Raw genomic sequence first — 21,943 nt, 5'->3', positions numbered from 1 at the left:
TGCCTTGTCTATTTTAATATTATTTAATCGTTCCTGTGCACCTTCCTGTGTTAGGCAATTCATGCTGAATGAGGACGATTGGGAACAACCCAGGGCCATATTATGAGTTAAAGGCCTTATCTTGGTAAAGACAGAAGCAAAGCAAGTATTCGAAATGTTCGCTTTAGCTCTGTCCTCCACAATCAAGTTTCCCACCTGATCTTGTAAAAGTCATATAGTCTCTACCTTCTCTCTTTAAGAGTTTACATATTTGTAAAACTTTTTGGGATTTGACTTTAATTCACTAGCCATTTTATTTCCACTTCCAGACTCGGAAGTCTGATTACTTTTTGGCAGTTTTTGTTACATTCCCTATGATTCTTTAGGGTAGATGCAGTCCCCTCATTCTTTAGGGCACTAAATGCATTCCACTTCATAATGTTTAAAACAGTATAATTTATCCATACTGACCATTTTTTGAGATCTAGAATTTTTATTTCCATAAGGTATGTTATGTACATTCTACAATAGTCATTAAGAATCTGCTTGAACATTTGCCATTTACTTTCAGTCCCCTTGCCCTGTAATTTACTCTCCCAGTCTACCAGTCTTAGCGCGTCACTGAGCTTGTTAAAGTTAGCCTTTTTAAAATTCATAGTTTTAGGTGTCCCCTTACTCACAACCCTGTTGAGTAGTAGGCCAAATGTTACCATATTATGGTCACTATTTCCTAAATGGTCTCGAACTTGCACATTACAGTAGATATAGCATCTGGTCTATTTGAAATGACCAAATCCAGGAGAGCATCTCCCCTGGTTGGTTCGGTTACAATCTGAGTTAAGCAATTGTCTTGCAGTGTTGATATAAATCTGCCACTTTTACTAGTACAACCAAGTGAGTGGCCTCAATGCCCAGTTAATGTCTGGATAATTTAAATCACCCATAATTATGACCCCGCTTTTGCTAGGAGCTTTTTCAATCTGCTGAAATAATTGCACTTCCTCCAATTCATTTATTTGTGGAGGTTTATAACAGACCCAAATAAGCAATTGACAACTCTTATTTCCGGCATGAATACTTACCCATAAAGATAACATGCTGTCACAGTCCTCCTCAGCCATGCCATCGATCAAAACTGGAGAAAAGGAAGTCTTTGTAAGATCCTTGGGCTTCGGGCAGCGGCGGAACCCGGCTGCAGCGTGGACGTCCGGGTCTCGGGGAGCCGCTGACGTCACCGGAGCGCAGGGTGAGGCTCAGATTCCATTGGATAAGCGGAGGACGCGTACCCAGTACGCGCTCCACAGATGTAAACATTAGTTCACGTGTGCCTGCGTGTCAGCTGATCAGCTGACACCCTGATCAACGATTGGTTTGGTTTCAATTCTGCTTTGTGTTGATAGGTTATTCCTTTTATTTGAAGAGAACCAGAGATGAAATAAAGTAAAGCGGTTATACATACCTGGGACTTCCTCCAGCCCCATACGCACGGATCGCTCCCACGCCGCCGTCCTCCGCTGCCTGTATCCGCCGGTACCGGGTCCCGTAGTTTCGGACAGTCAGCGCCAGCACGCGGCCAATTGTCCGCATCACAGAGGCTCCTTCCATACCCTTACGCGTGCGGGTTCCATACTGCGCAGCCGCATGCGTAAGGGTATGGGAGGGAGCCCCTGTGCATGCGGACAATTGGCTGCGTCCGCCGGAAGTGACGGGACCGGTATAGGCTATAGAGGAAGCGGATGATGGCGGCGTGGGAGCGATCCAGGCTTATGGGACTGGAAGAAGCCCCAGGTATGTATAAAACCTTTTCCTATTTAAGGTATTCATTTGTCTCTGGTTCCCTTTAAACCGAAGAGAGCGCCCCCAGTCATCGCCCGTGATAGCATTAGCTGTGGCTTGTTGCTGGGTATGCTCTCTCTTCCTGATTGATTCCTGTTGCCGATTACTGCTTGTATCCTGACCACGCTAACCTCTTATTGATTCCTGTTGCTGACAACTGCCTGATACCTGGACTACGTTTGCTGGCTGCAAGGATTGAACTCTGCTTGGACACAGACATACTTGTGGATACTGTGCCCATCGCATTGCTAAGTTTACAGGTTCTGTTGGTGGATTACTGTCAGTCTGTATGCTACATCTACCAGCAGGGTGTATTGTAGTACAGATAGTCCTTAGTTAACGAACGAGATAGGGAATGTAGGTTCGTTCTTAACCTGAACCTGTTCTTAAGTCAGAACACTGAACACTGTGCCATCTCTGCCCGCTGTACCTCCCTCTGTGCCTCCAGTGTCCCCTCTGTGTCACCTCTGCCCTCTGTACTTGCTTATACAAGTTTAAAAGCAATTTTTTCTTTGATTTTTATAAAATCGATTTTCTCAAAAACTTTTCTCAAAAGTCCAATTTGCAAAAAAAAAGTTTGACTTGTTCCCATGGAAACAGAGAATCCATGTTGTTCGTATCGGCGGGTCGTTCGCAAGTCGGGCGTTCGTAAGTCGGGGACTACCTGTATTGTGCTCGGTAGGCGTTTCCGCAGGTGTTACGGGCTGGGCTACAGGTCAGTCATATGGGCATACAGCCTGACCTATAGTCATTGACCAGACAAGCCTGACAGTATCACGGGCCAGATATCCCCTAATCAAAAGGCGACTAACGGGGGGTTTTTCACTATGGAGGAGTTACAACAACAAATACTGCGCCTCACAGGAGCTGTGACTCAGCTCACGGATCAAGTATCTGCTCAACAGGTACAACTGACTCAATTGGCCAATGCCTCTTCTCATGCTGAACTTTCTGTCAATTCTGCTAAACATTCCGTACCTTCTCTTACTCCATTTCCTCGAACACCTATGGATCCCAAAATGCCTCTTCTGGATACATTTTCTGGCGCCAGATCTCAATTCAGTAATTTCATGAATAATTGTCTGTCATATTTCAAATTCCGCTTTCAATCTTCTGGTTCAGAATCTCAAAGAGTGCCCTTTGTTATATCCCTTTTACAGGGAGAGCCAGAGTCTTGGGCCTATGGACTTCTGCCTGAACATGATGCCTTGACCTCAGTTGATAACTTGTTCAAAGCTATGGCCATATTATACTCTGATCCTGATGTTATTTCAACGGCAGTACAAAAATTAAGGAAACTGCGACAGTCACCGCACTGTAGAAGAATATGCTACAGAATTCAGGCGATGGGCAGTTTCAACTAAATGGAATGATTCAGCACTATTAGACCAATTTCTGTTTGGGCTTTCTGATAACGCTATTACTTTGGCAATCAGGGTTGACAGGCGAGTCAGACAACGCCGTTAGGGAAGGTCTCATATGTCTATTCTTGTATCTGTTCCTTCAAGTAGTAACAATGCAACTGCCACAGAGGAACCCATGCAGTTGGGGGTTTCAAAACTCTACTGGGATGAAAAGAATCGTAGAAAAATAAAGACTATGTTTCTATTGTGGGGAGCAGGACACATAGTCCAATCATGTCCCAATAAGACAAAGAGGTCGGAAAACTACAACGCTTAACTGAGGTGGAGAGAACTCAGTTTAGCACTCAGTGTATCTCTCCAGAAAACAATCTCATCATGCTGCCTGTATCCATTGTCAAAGGAGAAATTGTACACAGTTGCCAGGCCTTAGTTGATTGTGGAGCTGTGGGCAATTTTATGGATATTTCTTTAGCTGAGAGGTTATCCATTCAGACAACTGCAGTGTCTGAAACGATACATATTACTGATGTCGATGACTGTCTTACAACAAGGTCAAGAGTTAATGTTAACTTCTGAAGTTGCTTTACATTTTGAAACCATGAGATTCTATTTTTTGAAACTGCTTTCTTATCCTGTTGTTCTTGGGTTGCCATGGTTGAGAAGGCAGAACCCAGTGTTCGATTGGCAATCTGGTCAGCTGACAAGTTGGTCTGCCCAATGTAATGATGAGTGTTTACAAAGAATTGTGTTAAGTTGTACTAAGCTCACTGAACAGAAATTACCTCATGTTTATCAAGAATTTGCAGATGTGTTTTCTCCAAAAGCAGCAGATGAGTTACCCCCTCATAGGCCTTACAATTGAGCTATTGATCTTCTCTCTGGCAGTATGCCTCCTCGTGGTCATCTTTACAATCTGACAAAGCCAGAAGAGAAGGTCATGAGATAGTATATCCAGAAAAACTTCCTCACCAGCTGGTGCAGGGTTCTTTTTTGTGGAGAAAAAAGATGGTGGTCTTAGACCTTGTATTGATTACAGGGGGTTGAATAAGGTTACTGTAAAAAATCGTTACCCACTGCCGTTGATTGATGATTTGTTTTTACAGGTTGTGGGTGCTAAGGTCTTTTCTAAACTGGACCTTAGAGCTGCTTATAACCTTATTCGTATCAGAGAGAATGAGGAGTGGAAAACCGCATTTAATACTAAGGATGGTCATTATGAGTATTTGGTCATGCCCTTCTCGCTGTGTAATGTCCCTGTGGTGTTCCAACACTTTGTTAATGATTTAATTTTGTGAGTTCCTTGGAAAATTCATGGTTATTTATCTTGATGATATATTGATCTTTTCTTCTTCTTTGTCTGAACATCATGATCATGTGAGAAAAGTATTAACCAAGTTAAGAGAAAATAGATTGTATGCCAAGTTAGAAAAATGTATCTTTGAGGTAAAACAAGTTACATTTCTGGGTTATGTGATATCTGATACCGGTGTGACTATGGATCAGAAAAAGGTCAAAGCAGAATTAGAATGGCCTCAGCCTAACAGTTTTAAAGCTTTGCAACGTTTTTTGGGTTTGCAAATTTTTACAGTAAATTCATTAGTAATTTCTCTGCTAAAGTCACTCCTCTGACAGATCTAAAAAAAAAGGGGCAGATCCTTCCAATTGGAGCTCTAGAGCTGTTACAGCTTTTGAGGGGTTAAAAACAGGCCTTTTGTTCTGACCCAGGTTTGGTTCATTCTAACATCCAAAAGCCTTTCATTGTCGAGGTAGATGCATCTGAGATGGGAGTTGGGGCAGTACTGTCCCAGCTCTCTGGCACTCCCGAGCGATTACACCCGTGCTTTTTTTCTCTCGGAAATTTTCTTCTGCAGAAAGAAACCATGACATTGGGAATAGAGAGTTATTAGCCATTAAATTGGCTCTAGAAGAATGGAGACATTGGTTGGAAGGAGTAGCGAATCCTGTGACAATTTATACTGATCATAAGAACCTTAAATATATTGAAAATGCCAAGCAATTAAATTCTCGGCAAGCCCGTTGGGCATTGTTCTTCTTCAGGTTCAATTTTTATATCACTTATAAACCTGATTCAAAAAACATCAAGGCTGATGCCCTGTCAAGATGTTTTGAGAAAGAAAACTTCAATATAGATCCTGCATCTATAATTCTTAAGAAATGTAATATTTCCACTTGTAAAATTGTCTCCTGATCTTTCCAACCAATTGCTCAAAGTACAAGGCCAGGCACCTCGAAATAAACCACCTGGGAAGTTGTTTATTCCTAGTGACCTTCGAGAGATAATCTTTAAGCAAATTCATGAGGATAAATCTGCAGGTCATCCTGGGGTTAAAAAGACTATTGAGCTTCTCAGAAAGGATGTTTTGTGGCCCTCTCTCAGTAAGGATGTTGATTCGTTTGTTAAATCATGTTCTGTTTGTGCCTGAAGTAAGGTTACACGTGTCACACCTCAAGGTACCCTGTTACCCTTACCCATTCCTGAAAAAGCCTGGTCACACATATCCATGGATTTTGTGGTTGATCTTCCAGTTTCCCAGGGTAAAACTGTCATTTGGGTGGTGGTGGACAAGTTTAGTAAGATTAATCATTTTGTACCTCTTCCTAAACTTCCATCGGCTAAGGAATTAGCCCAGATTTTTGTTGAGAATATATTTTTTTAAATCCATGGTATTCCTGACAACATTGTATCTGATAGAGGGGTGCAATTTGTTTCTCAATTCTGGCATGCTTTATGTGACAAAGTAGGAGTTTCTTTGTCATTTTCCTCTGGTTTTCATCCTGAGTCCAATGCACACACTGAAAGAATGAATCAGTCTTTGGAACTATGTTTGAGATGTTTTGTTTCAGATTGTCAAGAAGAATGGGTTCAGTTTTTGCCTTTTACTGAGCTTGCTATGAACAATCAGATTATTAATTCTACAAAGATGTCTCCCTTTCAGATCATTTATGGTTCAAACCCTAAGTTTACTGCACTTTCTGGTATTTCCAATCTTCCTGAGTTAGAGGAATGGTCTTCAAGATGTAATCAAATCTGGAAACAAGTGCAGAACAACATTAGGAATGCTGTAAATACCCAGAAATTGTTCTCTGATATGCACCGAACTGTTGAGAATTCATGCCTGGAGATTTGGTATTGGTCTCAACTCGACATATTCCATTAAGACAGCCTTCTGCTAAGCTGGGACCCAAGTTTATCGGTCCATACCCAGTGTTGGAGAAAATTAACAAGGTTACCCATCGAGTCGTATTACCCAAATCCAGGGGTAAACTCTTTTCAGGTTTCTTTGTTGAAATCTGCAGTTAATTATAACACTTCGAACCCACCTCCTCTACCCGTGGAAGTTGATGGTGAACAAAAATTTGAAGTTGTGAGAATTCTTGATTCCCGTATTCTGAGAAATTCATTACAATTCTTAATTGACTGGAAGGGATATGGACCAGAAGAGAGATCTTAGGTTCCTGCTAAACAGGTTCATGCTGATCTTGCAATTAGAGAATTTTATGAGAAAAATCCTTGTAAACCTAGGTTGGAGTGTCCAGAGTCCATTCCTAGGGGAGAGGGTCCCAATACGCGCTCCGCAGATGTAAACATTAGTTCATGTGTGCCTGCGTGTCAGCTGATCAGCTGACACCCTGATCAGCGATTGGTTTGGTTTCAATTCTGCTTTGTGTTGATTGGTTATTCCTTGTATTTAAACTTAGAGAGCGACCCCAGTCATCGCCTGTGATAGCATTAGCTGTGGCTGGTTGCTGGATATGCGTTCTCTTCCTGATTGATTCCTGTTGCCAATTACTGCTTGTATCCTGACCACGATAACCTCTGATTCCTGTTGCAGACTACTGCCTGATACCTGGATTAAGTTTGCTGGCTGCCTGGATTGAACCCTGCTTGGATACAGACTTGCATAAACACTGCCTGGACTGGCCTCGGCTTACCGCGACTACGCTATCTCTGGAGAGCAGTATCTGGACTGCCTTGCCATTCTGAAACATCTGTCACTGCAGTCATCTGACTCATTCGTCTGGATTGCCTCATCTTCTAGGCCTCAGGTGACTATATACATATATACTTGTGAATACTGTGCCCATCGCATTGCTAAGTGTACAGGTTTTGTTTGTGGATTACTATCTGTCAGTCTGTATGCTACATCTACCTGCAGGGTGTATTGTAGTATTGTGCTAGGTAGGAGTTTCCACAGGCGTTACGGGCTGGGATATAGGTCAGTCATATGGGCATACAGCCTGACCTATAGTCATTGACCAGACAAGCCTGACAGACTTAAACATACAGACCCCTCCCTTTATTGGATCTATATTTTCTAAGAACACTATAACCTTCCAAATGTAACATCCGATCATGGCTAGCATCCATCCAGGTTTCGGTTACCCCTGCAATATCATAGTCATTCTCTCTCATCAGCAACTACAGTTCACCAATCTTATTTGAAAGGCATCTATCATTGGTTAACATGCATTTTATATTTTTACCACCACACCTTACTTTCGGCGTAGAAGGTTTAATCACCTCCTTATGGTTTGTCCACTCACTCTTTGAGCTCCCCATACCCCCCTCTCCAGCCTCTATATTCCCAGGATCCCATTGACTATCTGCTCTGTGTAACCCCCAGGTAGGAGGGCTGAACGATTTTCGGTTTAAAACCGAAAATAACGATCAGGGGAATGACGATGTTGGGATCATTAAAGCGGCAGTTTTGAAGCGGTTTTCGCCGATGCCACAGGTCCCTGGTCTGCTTCACTCCCTTCCCCCTCCTCCGCTTGTGGACCCCTCCTCCAGTAACTTCCGATTTCATGCAGGCTGACCGCATTGTACTGACGCGAGGTGAGCCGCAGGAAAGAGGCAACGAGTGTTTGGGCCTGTACCAGGAAGAGTGACATCACTTCCTGGCGGCCACCTTCACTAGGCAACACTCGTTGCCTTCCTTGCGTCTCACCGTGTGGCAATACAATGCGGTGAGCCTGCATGTAATCGGGAGTTACTTAAGGTGGGGGCCACGAGCGGAGAAAGGGAAGGGAGCGCTAAGCGGATCAGGTAAATGCAGTGGCGAGGGGGATCTGGAGGCAGCGGCACCTATACACTGGCTAAACTGTCCTGTGGCACCTATAGACTGGCTAACCTATACTGTGGCACCTATACACTGGCTAACCTATACTGTGGCACCTATACACTGGCTGACATGTACTGTGGCACCTATACACTGGCTGACATGTACTGTGGCACTTATGCACAGACTAACCTGTCCTGTGGCACCTATACACTGGCTGATGGAAACAGATAAGGATGCACACCATATGGATAACAAACAAAATAATGTAACAGTATCTGGGCGCTGTGTAAATGTTTTAAACCATAAAATTGTATATACAAGACATGCACACCATGAGTTGAATGCAAAAAAAAAGGGAGTATATTGTACTGACAAATGGGTCAGAAAACTCATGAACAAACACATAACAATATGTACAACAGTAAAGAACTACATAGCCTAGTACTCATAAATGCACCAGCATGTGGTATACAGAAATAAATGTCAAGTACTAAAGCATAACAAAGTGACTGCTGTATACAAAAAAGTGGCACTGGCTAGTGTAAGAGGTAATGCCCAACAATGGCAGTATAGTACAATGTCCAGAGTACTCAGAGGAAGTGAGGCTCTAACACAGATATTTTACCCAGACGCTGCATTTCGGAGCAATGTCCTTTCTCAATGGGATAGGCTGCAGCAGAAGGCAACAGTAGCAGGTGGAGAGTGGTGGACTCTGGCTAACCTGTACTGTGGCACCTATATACTGGATAACCTATACTGTGGCACTGTATACTGGCTAACCTGTCCTGTAGCACCTATAGTTGGCTAAACTACACTGGGGGCACCTATACGTGGCTACCTATACTGGGGGAACTCATACTCACCATCAGTGTGCTGATCCATCGTTGTGTATTGAAAATCGTGAATCGAAATCACAATTTATGACTAAAATCGTGCAATTCAATGTACTCCTAAAATCGTTCAGGCCTACCATGTAGTCCCTGTTCCCTCCCCCCAGGTCATAGTTTAAAAACTCCTCCAACCTAACTATCTTCAGAATCAGAAACTTTATTTCGCCAAGCACGACTGGGTCGTGCCCGGAATTGGACTTGGCACGTACAGGGTACTGATACACAATATAGTTACAGATACAGGACAGGACATGCAGTAGGAACAGAACACTTACAGAATACAGAACATAATATAACCTTTATGCAGAGGGAGACAATGTGGCATTAGTTACAATCCAAAAAAAAAAAAAAAACCCAAATGGTATGCTTGAGCTGGAGCGCCGTCTATGTGCAGAGTGCTTCAGTGCGTCATGGTATTGTGGGGTGGGGATGGGCATTCCTATGGAGAGCGTTCAGGAGGTTGACAGCCGAGGGAAAGAAGCTGTTCTTGTGTCTTGAGGTCCTGGTGTAGATGGATCGGAACCGAAGCTTCTGGCTCGAGGGGAGCTGATTAAAGAAGCAGTAGCCTGGGTGCGAGGGGTCGTTTGCGATCTTTAATGCTCTGGTGTTCAGCCTGGAGTGGCAGAGGAGGTCCAGAGTGGGAAGGGATCTCCCGATGATGCTCTCCGCAGATCTGATGACCCTCTGCAGTTTGAGCCGGTCGCTGGCGGAGGAGCTGGCGTACCAGACCAGGATGGGCGAGCATAGAACGGATTTGATTGTGGCTGAGTAGAAGTTTGTCAGAAGTTTTTGGACCACACCGAACTTTTTCAGTTGGTGGAGAAAGAAAAGTCTCTGTTGGGCTTTCCTCTGTGTTGAGGCAGTGTTGGCGTTCCACCTCAGGTCGTTGGAGATAGTTGTGCCCAGTAGGCGGACATTGGGGACTCTTTCTACTTCCTTGCCGTCAATGTGGATTGGAGGTGGGGTAGAGGCACGCCTCCTGAAATCAACGATCATCTCCAACGTTTTCGCTGCGTTTAGGACCAAACCGCTCTCTGCACCAGCGGCATAGGTTTTCGACCTGGTGGCGGTACGCCTTCTCATCGTTTTTGGTGATGAGACCTACAATGGTCGTGTCGTCTGCAAATTTGATTGCTTTTACTGAGTCTGACGTAGATTTGCAGTTGTTCGTATACAGAGAGAACAGAAACGACGACAGGACGCAGCCTTGTGCGGCCCCTGTGTTTGTGATTCTAGGTTGTGAGGAGATGGTGCCTAACCTGACGACCTGGGACCTGTTGGCGAGAAAGTCTGTGATCCACAGGCGTAGGGTGGGGTGGACTCCCAGCGCAGCGAGATTGTCTTGAAGTATCTTAGGGCTGATGGTATTGAATGCTGAGCTGAAGTCCAGTAGGAGGATCCTGGCATAGGAGTCTAGTCTATCCAGGTGATCATAGACGAGCCCCAAGCAGATGTTGATGGCGTCATCGGTGGACCTGTTCGATCTGTACGCGAACTGGTGCGGATCCAGCAGTCCCTCTGTGGATTTCTTAAGGAGGGGTAGCACCATGCTTTCAAAAGCTTTCATGATCACGCATGTAAGTGCCACGGGCCTGAAGTTGTTGAGGTCGAGGATGCCCTGCTTTGTAGGGACAGGGATAATGGCAGACTTCTTGAAGCACGCGGGAACTTTGCCTTCCTGGAGGGACCTCATGAAGATGGAAGAGAGGGTGGAAGCGAGCTGACGAGCACAGGTTTTCAGGCAGGCTGGTGACACTCCGTCCGGAGCCGAGGCTTTCCTAGCATTTAACCTTGGCAAGTGTTTCAGTACATCCGCCTCTCTCACTGACGGTGGGGGTGAGTGCGGGCTCAGGGCTACAGTGGCAGATTGTGATGGTGGTTGTGGGAGTCCTGCAGGTGCTGGCTGGTTCTCGAATCTGCAGTAGAATTCACTGAGACTCTCTGAAAGCTCAGTGGTCGGTGTGGCACGGCCGGGGGGGGGCCTTGTAGTTGGTGGCAGCCTTCAGCCCTTTCCACGTGGCTCGTGAGTCATTTGAGGAGAGGTTCTGTTCCATCTTTTCCGCGTAGCACTTTTTTGCGGACCTTAGCTCTCTGTTTAGGTTGTTTCTTGGCTTCCAGTATTCATCCTGGTTACCTGACTTATGTGCTGCTTCTTTTGCTGCGCCGTAGTTTTCGTAGACTTTTTGAGAACCACGGTTTATCGTTTGGATACAGTTTGAAGGTTTTTGTTGGAATACAGGAGTTCTCACAGAAGCTGATGTACGAGGATACATTTTCTGCCCACTCGTCCAGGTTAGGCGATTCCAGAGCCTTCCAGTCTGTGCAGTCAAAGCAGGCCTGAAGTTGTAGTTTAGCCTCACTTGACCACATTTTGGAGGACTTAGTGACCGGTTTTGAGGTTTCCAGGCGCCTTTTATAAGTAGGTACCAGGTGGATGATGCAGTGGTCAGATGAGCCTAGGGCTGCCCACGGTGTCGCTTTGTATGTGTCTTTCAGGGCCATGTAGCAGTGGTCGAGGGTGTTGGCACTACTGGTGGGGCAGGTGATGTGCTGATGGAAACGAGGAAGCTCTTTGCGGAAGTTGGCCTTGTTAAAATCCCCCAAGATAATGAACAGCGAGTCCGGGAGGGCCGTCTCCCACTGAGTGATGGTGTCACTGAGATCACGCAGGGCAGTATTTACCTCTGCATCAGGAGGGATATACACACCCACGAGGACGTAGGAGGAGAACTCCCTGGGCGAGTAGGTTGGCCTGCAATTGATGAGGAGGAGTTCCAAGTTCTGGTGTGCATTTCTTGGCCAGTACAGGAGGTGTTTGAGCACCAGACGGAGCTGATGTAGAAGCAGATTCCGCCCCCTTTCTTTTTCCCAGAGAGGGTGCTGTCTCGGTCTGCTCGGATGAGGCTGAAACCTGGGAGCTGGAGGGCTCTCTCAGGGATGTCGTCATGGAGCCACGTTTCAGTAAAGCAAAAGACTGGGGTGTTGTGACCGAGTTCCCTCTTGTCACTGAGGAGTCTTAATTCATCTAGCTTGTTAGGGAGGGAGCGGACGTTCGCTAGGAGGACCGCAGGGATGGCTGACCGCATACCTCTCCTCTTCAGCCTCGCCCAGACGCCTGATCGACAGCCCCTGTGGCGCTGGCTAAAGGGAGGCCAGGGCGCAGAAGCAGTGATTACTTGGACATGGCTCCAAACAGAGTTGTACTGGAGCCCATCCTCCGGGTGTACGGCTGTTATATGTTCCCATTTGAGGAGCTGTGCTCTGGAGTAGGTGGTACGAGGGGGGAGGGGTAGCATTGGCGGCCTGTATGATAAGCCGGCACAGTGCGACCTGGAATGTACCACAATACTAGTAATAGTGCGCACAACAGTCCGTCAGCAGAGTGGCACAGATGTAAGAGGCGAGTGCACTAACAGTCCATCAGCAGCAGTGCGACACAGATGTAAGAGGCGAGTGCAATAACAGTAGGGCGAGTGCAATAACAGTCCGTCAGCAGTGTGATACAGATGTAAGGGGCATGTGCAATAACAGTCCATCAGCAGTGCGACACAGATGTAAGAGGCGAGTGCAATAACAGTCCATCAGCCGTGTGGCCCAGATGTAAGCGGCGAGTGCAATAACAGTCGAGTGCGAGTGCAATAACTGTGACCCAGATGGAAGAGGCGAGTGCAGTAAACAGACCTTTAGCAGTGTGACCCAGATGTAAGAGGCGAGTGCAATAACAGTCTATCTGCGGTGTGGCCCAGATGTCCGGGGCATGTGCACTACGGTTGTTAGCTCAATTTCCTTGGAGGCAGCTACAAGATGATTTAGCAGATCCCAGACCCTTTGATCCCAACCTTTTCTAAAGGAAAGGGCGGGATCACTTAGATACTATGCACAGCTCTATGTATGTTAGAGATCAAGGAGTTAGTGTTGTCATTGGTACACAAATACAATATACAGTTTAAAGGGTTACACAACTACAAGATGAATTAACAGTAGTTAGCTTTGCTAGTATATCATCCTAATCTAGCCCTGCATAACTTAATGGAAAACTGAATGTGGTAAACTTTAACAGGTTGCCTAAAGCCACACCTCACCCATAAGGTTAGAACTTCTTAATGCATTTTGAAAAAAAAATGATCCTCGAGTGGGTCCAGGAAATGTCAGTTCATTATTGCAGAGTAGAATATTGTTCATCTGAAGGGTGAAGGAGGACGGTGAATTCATCACCACAAGCCCTCATGATGCAGATGTTTTTCTGCCAAGCTCTCGCTGTCTCGGGGCAAACAGACAGTGGCGGTTGAGAGCTGGCCGTGTAATCACCGTGGCTACACCCAGTGCCTTTTTGTTAGCAGTTTCATTGTATGGCATTGGGCACCCACAAAATAAATGGAAACAGATTTATAACAAGGATGTAGCAATTGCAGCCAGGTTGTAAAAGGCAGGGAAGGGCAGACTCAACTTCTCATCCCAGTTGAGAAACCTCACATCACAGTTGCAACAGCAGAGGCGGAGTTCTTCCCAAAGGATGACACAAAAGAAAGGCTTGAAGCAGCCATTACCAACACAGGAGGAGGGCAGGTGCAGGAAGGGCTCATCCTTACAGCAGAGGGTCATCCTTCTAGGGATGCATCAGTGCAGGAGAATCAGATCAGATGATCTCCAAAGTCTTCCATAATCAGGTGATATCACAGGTAGGTCTCCAAGTGAACAGGTAATAAAGAACACTTGCGCAGGCAAATTAGTAAAGATGAGTCAGACAAGAGTTCAAGGTTTGTCAAACTGCATGAGCCAAGTAATTGATAGCTCAGTTTAAATCAAAGCAGTTATGTAGAGGTCCTCAATGGTAATAAAAAGTTAAACAGCTTAGTGGGTGTGTGCAACCTATTTACCACATGTGTAGCTATGTAACAATATTTTGGACAGAGGTTACTCTCTCTATTCTCGTCTCTATTCAAATTTCTTCTACTAACATCATACTGTCTGTAAATCCTAGTACTATAGAGTTCTGACACTTACAACACATTTCTCTGACCTTGCTTTATACAGCACAGTATTAATACAGACATATGGAGACAATTACAATCAAATCAACCAATAAGTATTTTACATGACATATTTGTCTCCACCCTCTCCAGGCATGTTAGAACACTGATGTGGGCCGGGTTATGAGGCTGTGTGATTCAGCCACTTGCAGGTTTAGTTGGCCCCCCATCTCACCCTGTGCACAGTAGGTGGTACAGGGAGTAAACGTCTGCTGTTCAAAAACCTCCCCAAATGCACCAACACCAGGGTTTGTTTCCCACACCCCTCAGATTGTACCCAGATACAGACCAGAAACCAACTAAGAAAGAGCTGTAAAAGCATTTGTTAGAATTTTACACAATTACAAGTGAAAAAAATATAAGTATGTCACTTTGCTTAAGGGACTCATCACCATTAATTTCATACAGGTACCCAAACATTCACACAATTGTTTGCATTATTCTTGGCAATATGAACGGAAAACCTGGAATGAGCATAACTTCTAGTAATTTGAGCAGGATGATTTTGGACACAATCTCTCTCCATTACATTCATATCGGCATGAGTGCAAGCTCAAGCTCAAGCTCAAATGATTACATTTCATTCACAGCAACTTAATTCCTACTTGAATATTTACAAACCTAATTAACCCATTGACAGCAAAACTGTTGTGTGCTTTGAATTCTCAGGTATATGCAAAATACCTAGCAACCAAAACACAAACTCCAGATTGAACATGCCTTATCATCCGTTAATGTGACATTACTGACCTTACATTACAAATGCCAAGGCATTTTAAATCTGGTTTCCCTTAAATAAATTGTTGCCTTTTTCAAAGATTAAAATTAAAAATCATTGTAATGGCCAGCAACTTTGTGCATGGGTAATTAATTATGAGGTGAAAACCAATTACACATTCAATCTCACCTGCCTTGCCTCAAGACAATTTACAAACCCTCTCCTATAGTAAACAAAGAAAGAACACATGCAAATTTACATAACCACAGTCAGCATACCTTAAGGTCCGTACACACGCCGGACTTTAGGCAACGACGGGTCCGTCGTTGCCTCCCGCTGGGTGGGCGTGCCAGCGACAGTCCGGCGTGTGTACGCTCTGTCGTCAGACTGATACGGCTGTTTCTGAGCGATCCGCCCGGCGGATCGTTCAGAAACAGCCGTATCAGTCTGACGACAGAGCGTACACACGCCGGACTGTCGCTGGCACGCCCACCCAGCGGGAGGCAACGACGGACTCGTCGTTGCCTAAAGTCCGGCGTGTGTACGGACCTTTAGACTCCAACAATAATTTAGCTTTTGACTTTTCTGACTGTAGAAAAAAAAGATCAATTAAATTAAGAGGTTTATTCCTAACTCTAAAAAAAATATTTGGATACTCTCTGTGCACAGACACATACACAAACAGACAAACAACAAATAGCTGGGATCTTCTTTTGTTTCTGTTTCCTGACACTCTCCTCATTGCCCCCAGTCTTTTCAGGGAAGAGGAAAGAGAAAAAACAAAAGCATTAACACAAGTATCTCCCAATACATGGAGGGAGGGGGTAGAAACCTGCAACAACTGAGCAGATGTCCAGAGATGCATATTTAAAGTACAACCTAGCTGAAAAAGTGCAACCAGTCATACACAAGCAATTTATATCACAGTTCCACAGAAACTACAGTGAGAGGAGATAGACAAACACATTTTCAGTAATCAGAAGAAAAGGCTCAGAAACATCTAGTAGCCAGGCCAGAACATTTTGGAGGGACTGATAAAAAAAAAAAAGTTATCCTGCGGCCGCAATGCCCATTCAAAATGTCCTGGTCCAGAGAGACACCTGCAACTGCTGAGTGTTTCAGAAAAAAAAATGAAACCCCTAAATAGAGTTATTCAGAAATAAGATTCAAAGCAAATTGTGGAACATGATTCTTTCTAAAACTTACACATCTATATATCCGCTTTAAACAGCATCACAGAATATGATACATCATAAATCAAAAATAACCCTTGGGAGTCTCCTTACCTTGAGACTTTCCCATTATGCTAAGCTAAAATAAAAAGAAATAGAGTGAGATTAGCTGAGTTTGAAGGTTTATCTAGGGATGGTGACGTCAGTATTAGACTTTATGCTGGGAATACACGGTTCGTTTTTGCCTTCGTTTAAACCTTCGATTCGTTCGGTAAACGAATCGAGTGTTGAAAACGTATGTGAAAATAGTCATAATCTCATTATAGTTTCGATTAATAGACCCCAAAAACGAACGACTAGTGATCGAATATGTTTGATATTATCTCTCTTTATCCATCTAATCGAGCCATTGGTAGGCTTGATGGCTGTTCAGATCGATTATATATTCGTTTATGCTAGTCCGTCCCTGTAAAAAGGGATTTTCGTTTCGTTTCTTTGCAGCCTTCGATCATTGGAAAAACGAAACCATCAGAATCGAAAAAAAAAACGAAACCGTGGGTGGTGATATTAACCGTATGACCGATTATTTCGGGATCGAAAAGGACAAAAGGCACAATCGAAACGAAGGTTTAAACGAAGGCAAAAACGAACCGTGTATTCCCAGCATTACTGGCAAACCTGGTCTCCAGCTTATGTGATTCTTCTATAATTCTAATCAGGTTTATCCACACCCAATTTATGGTTTGAATTTTAACTATCCTCTGTGGACAAGTTTATACCTTCAATCTCTGCTTAACCTCACATACAATCTACACAAATCTATACAGTAGTATGCAATCTTATATAACAACTAAAATTCACTTAAGCAACTATACAGCAATATACAATGTTTAGAGAGAATATTCACTTAGACACACAGTACTGCTTTCTTAATTGGGGCATCAGACCCGCTATTTACTTTAGGAATATCAGATTCCTGGGAGAGGCGCTACAGAAGCGCTTTCCTTCCGGGTTCTATTAATCCGCTCTGACAGTATAGGGTGGTAATCAAAAAATAGAATTACTCACCCGATACTGTATATGGCGGATCCAACTTCTCGACACCAAACTGTTAGCTCAATTTCCTTGGAGGCAGCTACAAGATGATTTAGCAGATCCCAGATCTGCAACCCAGGTAAAATTCCCCCCCCCCCCCTTCTAAGTGAATACCCTCTCTCCAGCTGGGAGACACGGACCACGAACACTTAAGTTGGTGGAAGAGCATCTGAAATCTTTATTTACAACTGAATCTTATATACACACACTGAGGATGGGGGGGAAAACCAGATTGCACCAGAGTGCCCATGTGACGTATTTCAGACAATAGTACAGTACAGACGGCAAGGATAATAGTACAGACAGCTTAGACAATAGGGTTTGTTTTTCTGTACGCATTGGCAGAGGTAGGAGTTGTTACATGTGTTAATTTTCAATAGACCAGGTTCTTAACAACAATGCATGAATAGGTCTGAGTCTTCAGATCTCTGTCACAGTGGCTTGTATGGTAATATACCAAGTGGGTATTCAAATACAGGTTTGTCTCCTGTATGGCACACTAATGTGGTTATGGCCAGACAGAAGACAAAATGAAAATTTGATGTGCTGTACATCTTTTAATATCAGGGTGGTTCAAGCAGCACATTATTACAACCTTTCAACGGTCCAACAGCAGTGTGGCACATGTGCGAAACAGAAAACGTGCAGTACAGTCACTCAATAGTGGGACACCGTCACACGCATGCACAATAACAGCCCCTCAGCAATTGATGCTCAAACAGTCCATCATCAGCAGCAGCAGCAGCACAGATGCTTAGGACAGTGCAAGAAGCAGGCAGTGATAAATGCACTCGGCTGACCCTGTGCCAATTCTTGCCCCAGTACCCCGCAGTATCCCAGAAGTTTGCAAGACCGTGTGGCAGGGGCCCACAAAAACAGAAGTCTCACCTAGTGGTAGATGGAGGGTGGAACTGGAGTCTTGGCTCGGTGGAAAGCTGGATCCATTGTGGGGTAGCCTCCTGCGGTGCTCAGTTACCTCTAAGCAAGCTGTGCTGTGGGAAGTGCAGCCACATGTCGGCTGAGGAGCGGTCCGGCCTGGAGTATTGCGCCCGAGGCTGGAGGTGGTGGAGTTCGGCTGCGGAGGAGCTTCCGTGGGGCTGCAGACAAGGAGGCTTGGCAACGGGGACTGTGCTCTGCGCGAATCTGGCAGAGGCAGCCCCGGTCCTTGTCTGGGAGTAGGGCCGGACCACCGGAGGTGAGCTTGGGCCGGAGCGGGTCTATGAGCGCCAGCAGGTAGACATGCGGGTCCTTAGGGGTACCGGCCGAGGGAGCAGATCCACGGTAAGAAAGAAAGCACACGTGCTCGTGCGGGTCTCTCCACGTGGGTGGCCTTTCTCCAGCTTTGATCGGAGCGTTTGGGCGGCTGCACGCTGGGGAAAAATTTCACCCCTAGAACCCTAATACTAAAGCTAAATTGACTAAATGACTAGAAAACAGTAAAAAAAAAAACAAAAAAAAACACAGAAAAAACAGAAGTTTCTTAGTGCCCTGTGCACCGTGGCAGCCTATCCAGCGCCATCTTTTCCCCAGCACAGCAGCACCCTCCCAGTTTAGGTGCAGGCAGTCTCTACAGTAGAGCCTGCAGCCGACTGAAAAGTCTGCCCAGTTCTCCAAGAACCCTTTTAACCACTCACCAACCACCTAACGCAAATTGGCTGCGGCAGAGTGGCTGTTCCTCCGCGCCTCCATATGGTGTCATCACGCGAGGAGTGTGATCTGATGGGAGCTCACGCTCGCAAATGGGGGGAGGAAAGCGGTCAGACTGCCAGCGATTGGCGCTGGCAGGCTGATTCTTATTTACACGATCAAATACATTTGTATAGCGCTGAACAGGATAGCCGTGTCACTTAATTGTCCCTCGGCAGGGCTCAGAAACCAATCCCCATCATAGGCATATGTGATGTGTAGTGTGCTTTTTTTTTTTTTTTTTTATACAAAAATTTCATGTTTTTTATTAATTAAAAAAAAAAAATAATAGCACCAGCAATCAAATAGCACCAAAAGAAAGCTCTGTTAGTGGGAAGAAGAGGAGGTACAATTAATTTGGGTGCTAAGTTAAATGACCGAGCAAGAAACCGTTAACGTTGTGAAGCGCTGAATTGTAAAAAAAAGCCTGGTCACTGGGGGGGGGCTGATATGCTGTAGCAGCATCTGGATCACATGCCTGAAACAAGCATGCAGGTAATCTAGTCAGACTTCAGTCAGAAACATGTGATCTGCATGCTTGTGCAGGGTTTATGGCTAAAGGTATTAGAGGCAGAGGATGAGCTGTATAGTCAAGCAATTAGTATTGTTTAATAGGAACTAAATCTGGTAGCCTACATATCCCTCTCAGTTCAGGTGTCATGTGTTATTTAAGGCAACAGGGCGCCATTTTTTTATTGAACCTCCCCCACAGGAGAGGTTTGTAATAGAGTTTGCCATTTGGGGGTGGCAGGGGTTGGGGCGAGCCTCCCTACTTGCCTACGGGTTGCTTCTCTTTTGGCCTCCGAACCATACAGGATGCACCATCTTATGCCGGAATGACTGCATCTGTCAAATTTTGTAATTGCCGGTAGTATTTTGCATGCATGTCATAACGCATGCCAGGAGATGTAGTCTGTGGATGCAAGTACAGAGATTTCTGTACTTGCATCCATAGACTACATATCCCAGCATGCATTGTGACGCATGAGACACTGCTGGGAACTACAAAATTAGGCAGATGTGAACAGTCCATGGGGATTGATGGTGTATCCCATACGGGCTGGGGGCCAGAGGGGCAGCAACCCCTAGGTAAGTAGTGAGGGCTCACCCCAACTCCTGCCCCCCACCAAACAGCAACCGCCATTACGATCCTCCCCTACAGGAATATATATACACTTGTGCTGTTCCCTTTCAATAGTACTCTCAGTGAAAAAAAAAAATGAGCGGCTGTCATGAAACTCACCCGTTCATCTCTATTTCATAAATGTCAGAAACACTGCCCCCCTCCGACTTTTTCACTGGCAGTATTCTTTAAGCTACCCACTCATATTACATAAGTGGCACAATTGTACAATAAATATTGTATCATTAATGACCACCTTGATTAGCAGCAGTTATGATTATATTTTCAGGATGAATACTTTCTTCTAGCCTACAAACCTAGCGCAGTCATGATGGCGGGGATTTGCAATATAGGTTTCCTACACCAGTTAAATGATGATTAAAAAATACAAAAAATACAAAAAAAAAAAAAACCCTTATCCATAGGTTGGTTGCCGAAAGAGGAACTGCCACGAAAATCTTAAAATGTAAAACACATACAAATAAGAAGTACATTTCTCCCAGAGTAAGATGAGCCATAAATTACTTTTCTCCTATGCTGCTGTCACTTACAGTAGGTAGTAGAAATCTGACATTACTGACAGATTTTGGACTAGCCCATATTCTCATAGGGGGGTTCTCAGGGTTTTCTTTATTTTTAAAAGCACTTAGTGAATGGCAGTTGCTCTGTCCAACTGCCAAAATAGAGTGCAGGGAGGCTGGCCAGCATCTTTATGCAAATCTTTTTCAGGGAATGTCTTTATAAAGAATAAAGGCCATGCTGATGATCCCCTATGGAGAGATAGACTAGTCCAAAACCTGTCGGCAATGTCAGATTTCTACTACCTACTGTAAGTGACAGCAACATGGGAGAGAAGTAATTTATGGTTCATTTTACTCTAGGAGAAATGTACTTTTTATTTGTATGTTTTTCAAATTATAAGATTTTCGTGACACTTCCTCTTGAAGCAGCTGTAGGTGTAATATTGTAGTGGAGTTAACTGAAGCCAAAAATGAGCAGTTCAAGTCAAGGGCATATAAGGGTGTCCAATAGCTGAACTATGTTAAACAATATTTTCAGAGCATATTATAAGCTAGGGAAATGGTACTGGAAGATTAATCACCATACAATTACTTGTATACTAGAACTAAAGGCATACTTTCATTTAGAATATCATGGGGTTCTCCTTTATTTGGGAGAATAAAACAGATACAGGACTTCTCTTCAGAAACTAACCACTTGAGGCTGAGCTCTGTTCTGTGCTTGTTCCCGCTCTTGTAATGTCAATAAAGCCATTTTACACGCATTGTTGGTGGCAGCTTTCTTTGTTTTGTGTTGTCCTTCTCCAAGCTTCTCATCATTGACAAAGACATGAAAGGTAAACCTATAGAAAACACAAACAAAAAATGACTGTAAAGATGGCCACACATCAGTCAACTTGGCGACCGATCGACCATCCAATTCGATTATTATAATCAAACTGGATGAAAGTCGGTGCCGCCTAGTGCATGCCCGACCGACAATGCGACCAATTTCCGTCCCAAAATTGGTTGCTTTGTCGATAGCGCATGCTGCAAGATGTTGGGCTAAAAGTTGGTCGGGTGCAAGGCGTGCAATTTCCCGACGATCTACGCAACCTGCCTCGTGGCTGTGCAAAAGTGTATACATTACCTGTCCACGACCTCCGCTTGTCCCCCACTGCTCCGGTCGCATTATCCCCTTTGCATACACGCACGCCCCACGTGGTTTCCTGGTAAGGGCGCACGTGTGACGTCACACACGCGCGTCCGTACTAGGAGGCCACTCGGGGCGTGCATGTGTGAAAAAAGGAAAATGCGCCCGGAAGCCAGCGTGGAACTAGAGGAGGCCACGGACAGGTAATGTATCACTTTGGCATGGCGGGCATTAAGGGGGGGGGGGGGGCACAGCGGCGAGGCAGCGCACAGGGCCGATTTCGGATTGATTTCAACAGGAAATTGATTGGGAA

General features: G+C 44.8%; 1 protein-coding gene across 5 annotated transcripts in view; it reads right to left on the bottom strand.

The window, feature by feature from the left end:
• Positions 1–21,943, bottom strand: part of LOC137504126 (interferon-induced, double-stranded RNA-activated protein kinase-like) — a 192,171-nt gene that overhangs the window by 106,989 nt on the left and 63,239 nt on the right. For all 5 annotated transcript variants that reach the window (XR_011019430.1, XM_068232136.1, XM_068232138.1 and 2 more), the window contains exon 3: positions 21,193–21,340. Coding sequence is in view for 4 of the 5 variants with exons in the window: in XM_068232136.1 (XP_068088237.1) it covers positions 21,193–21,340 (148 nt within the window). In the remaining variant the exon portion in view is untranslated. The remainder of the gene's footprint in view (positions 1–21,192; positions 21,341–21,943) is intronic.

The sequence above is a fragment of the Hyperolius riggenbachi genome, chromosome 4, assembly GCF_040937935.1.
Source record: "Hyperolius riggenbachi isolate aHypRig1 chromosome 4, aHypRig1.pri, whole genome shotgun sequence".
In the NCBI taxonomy this organism is placed as follows: Eukaryota; Metazoa; Chordata; class Amphibia; order Anura; family Hyperoliidae; genus Hyperolius; species Hyperolius riggenbachi.
Note: the sequence above shows the minus strand (reverse complement) of the source record. Positions and strands in the feature narration are given on the sequence as shown.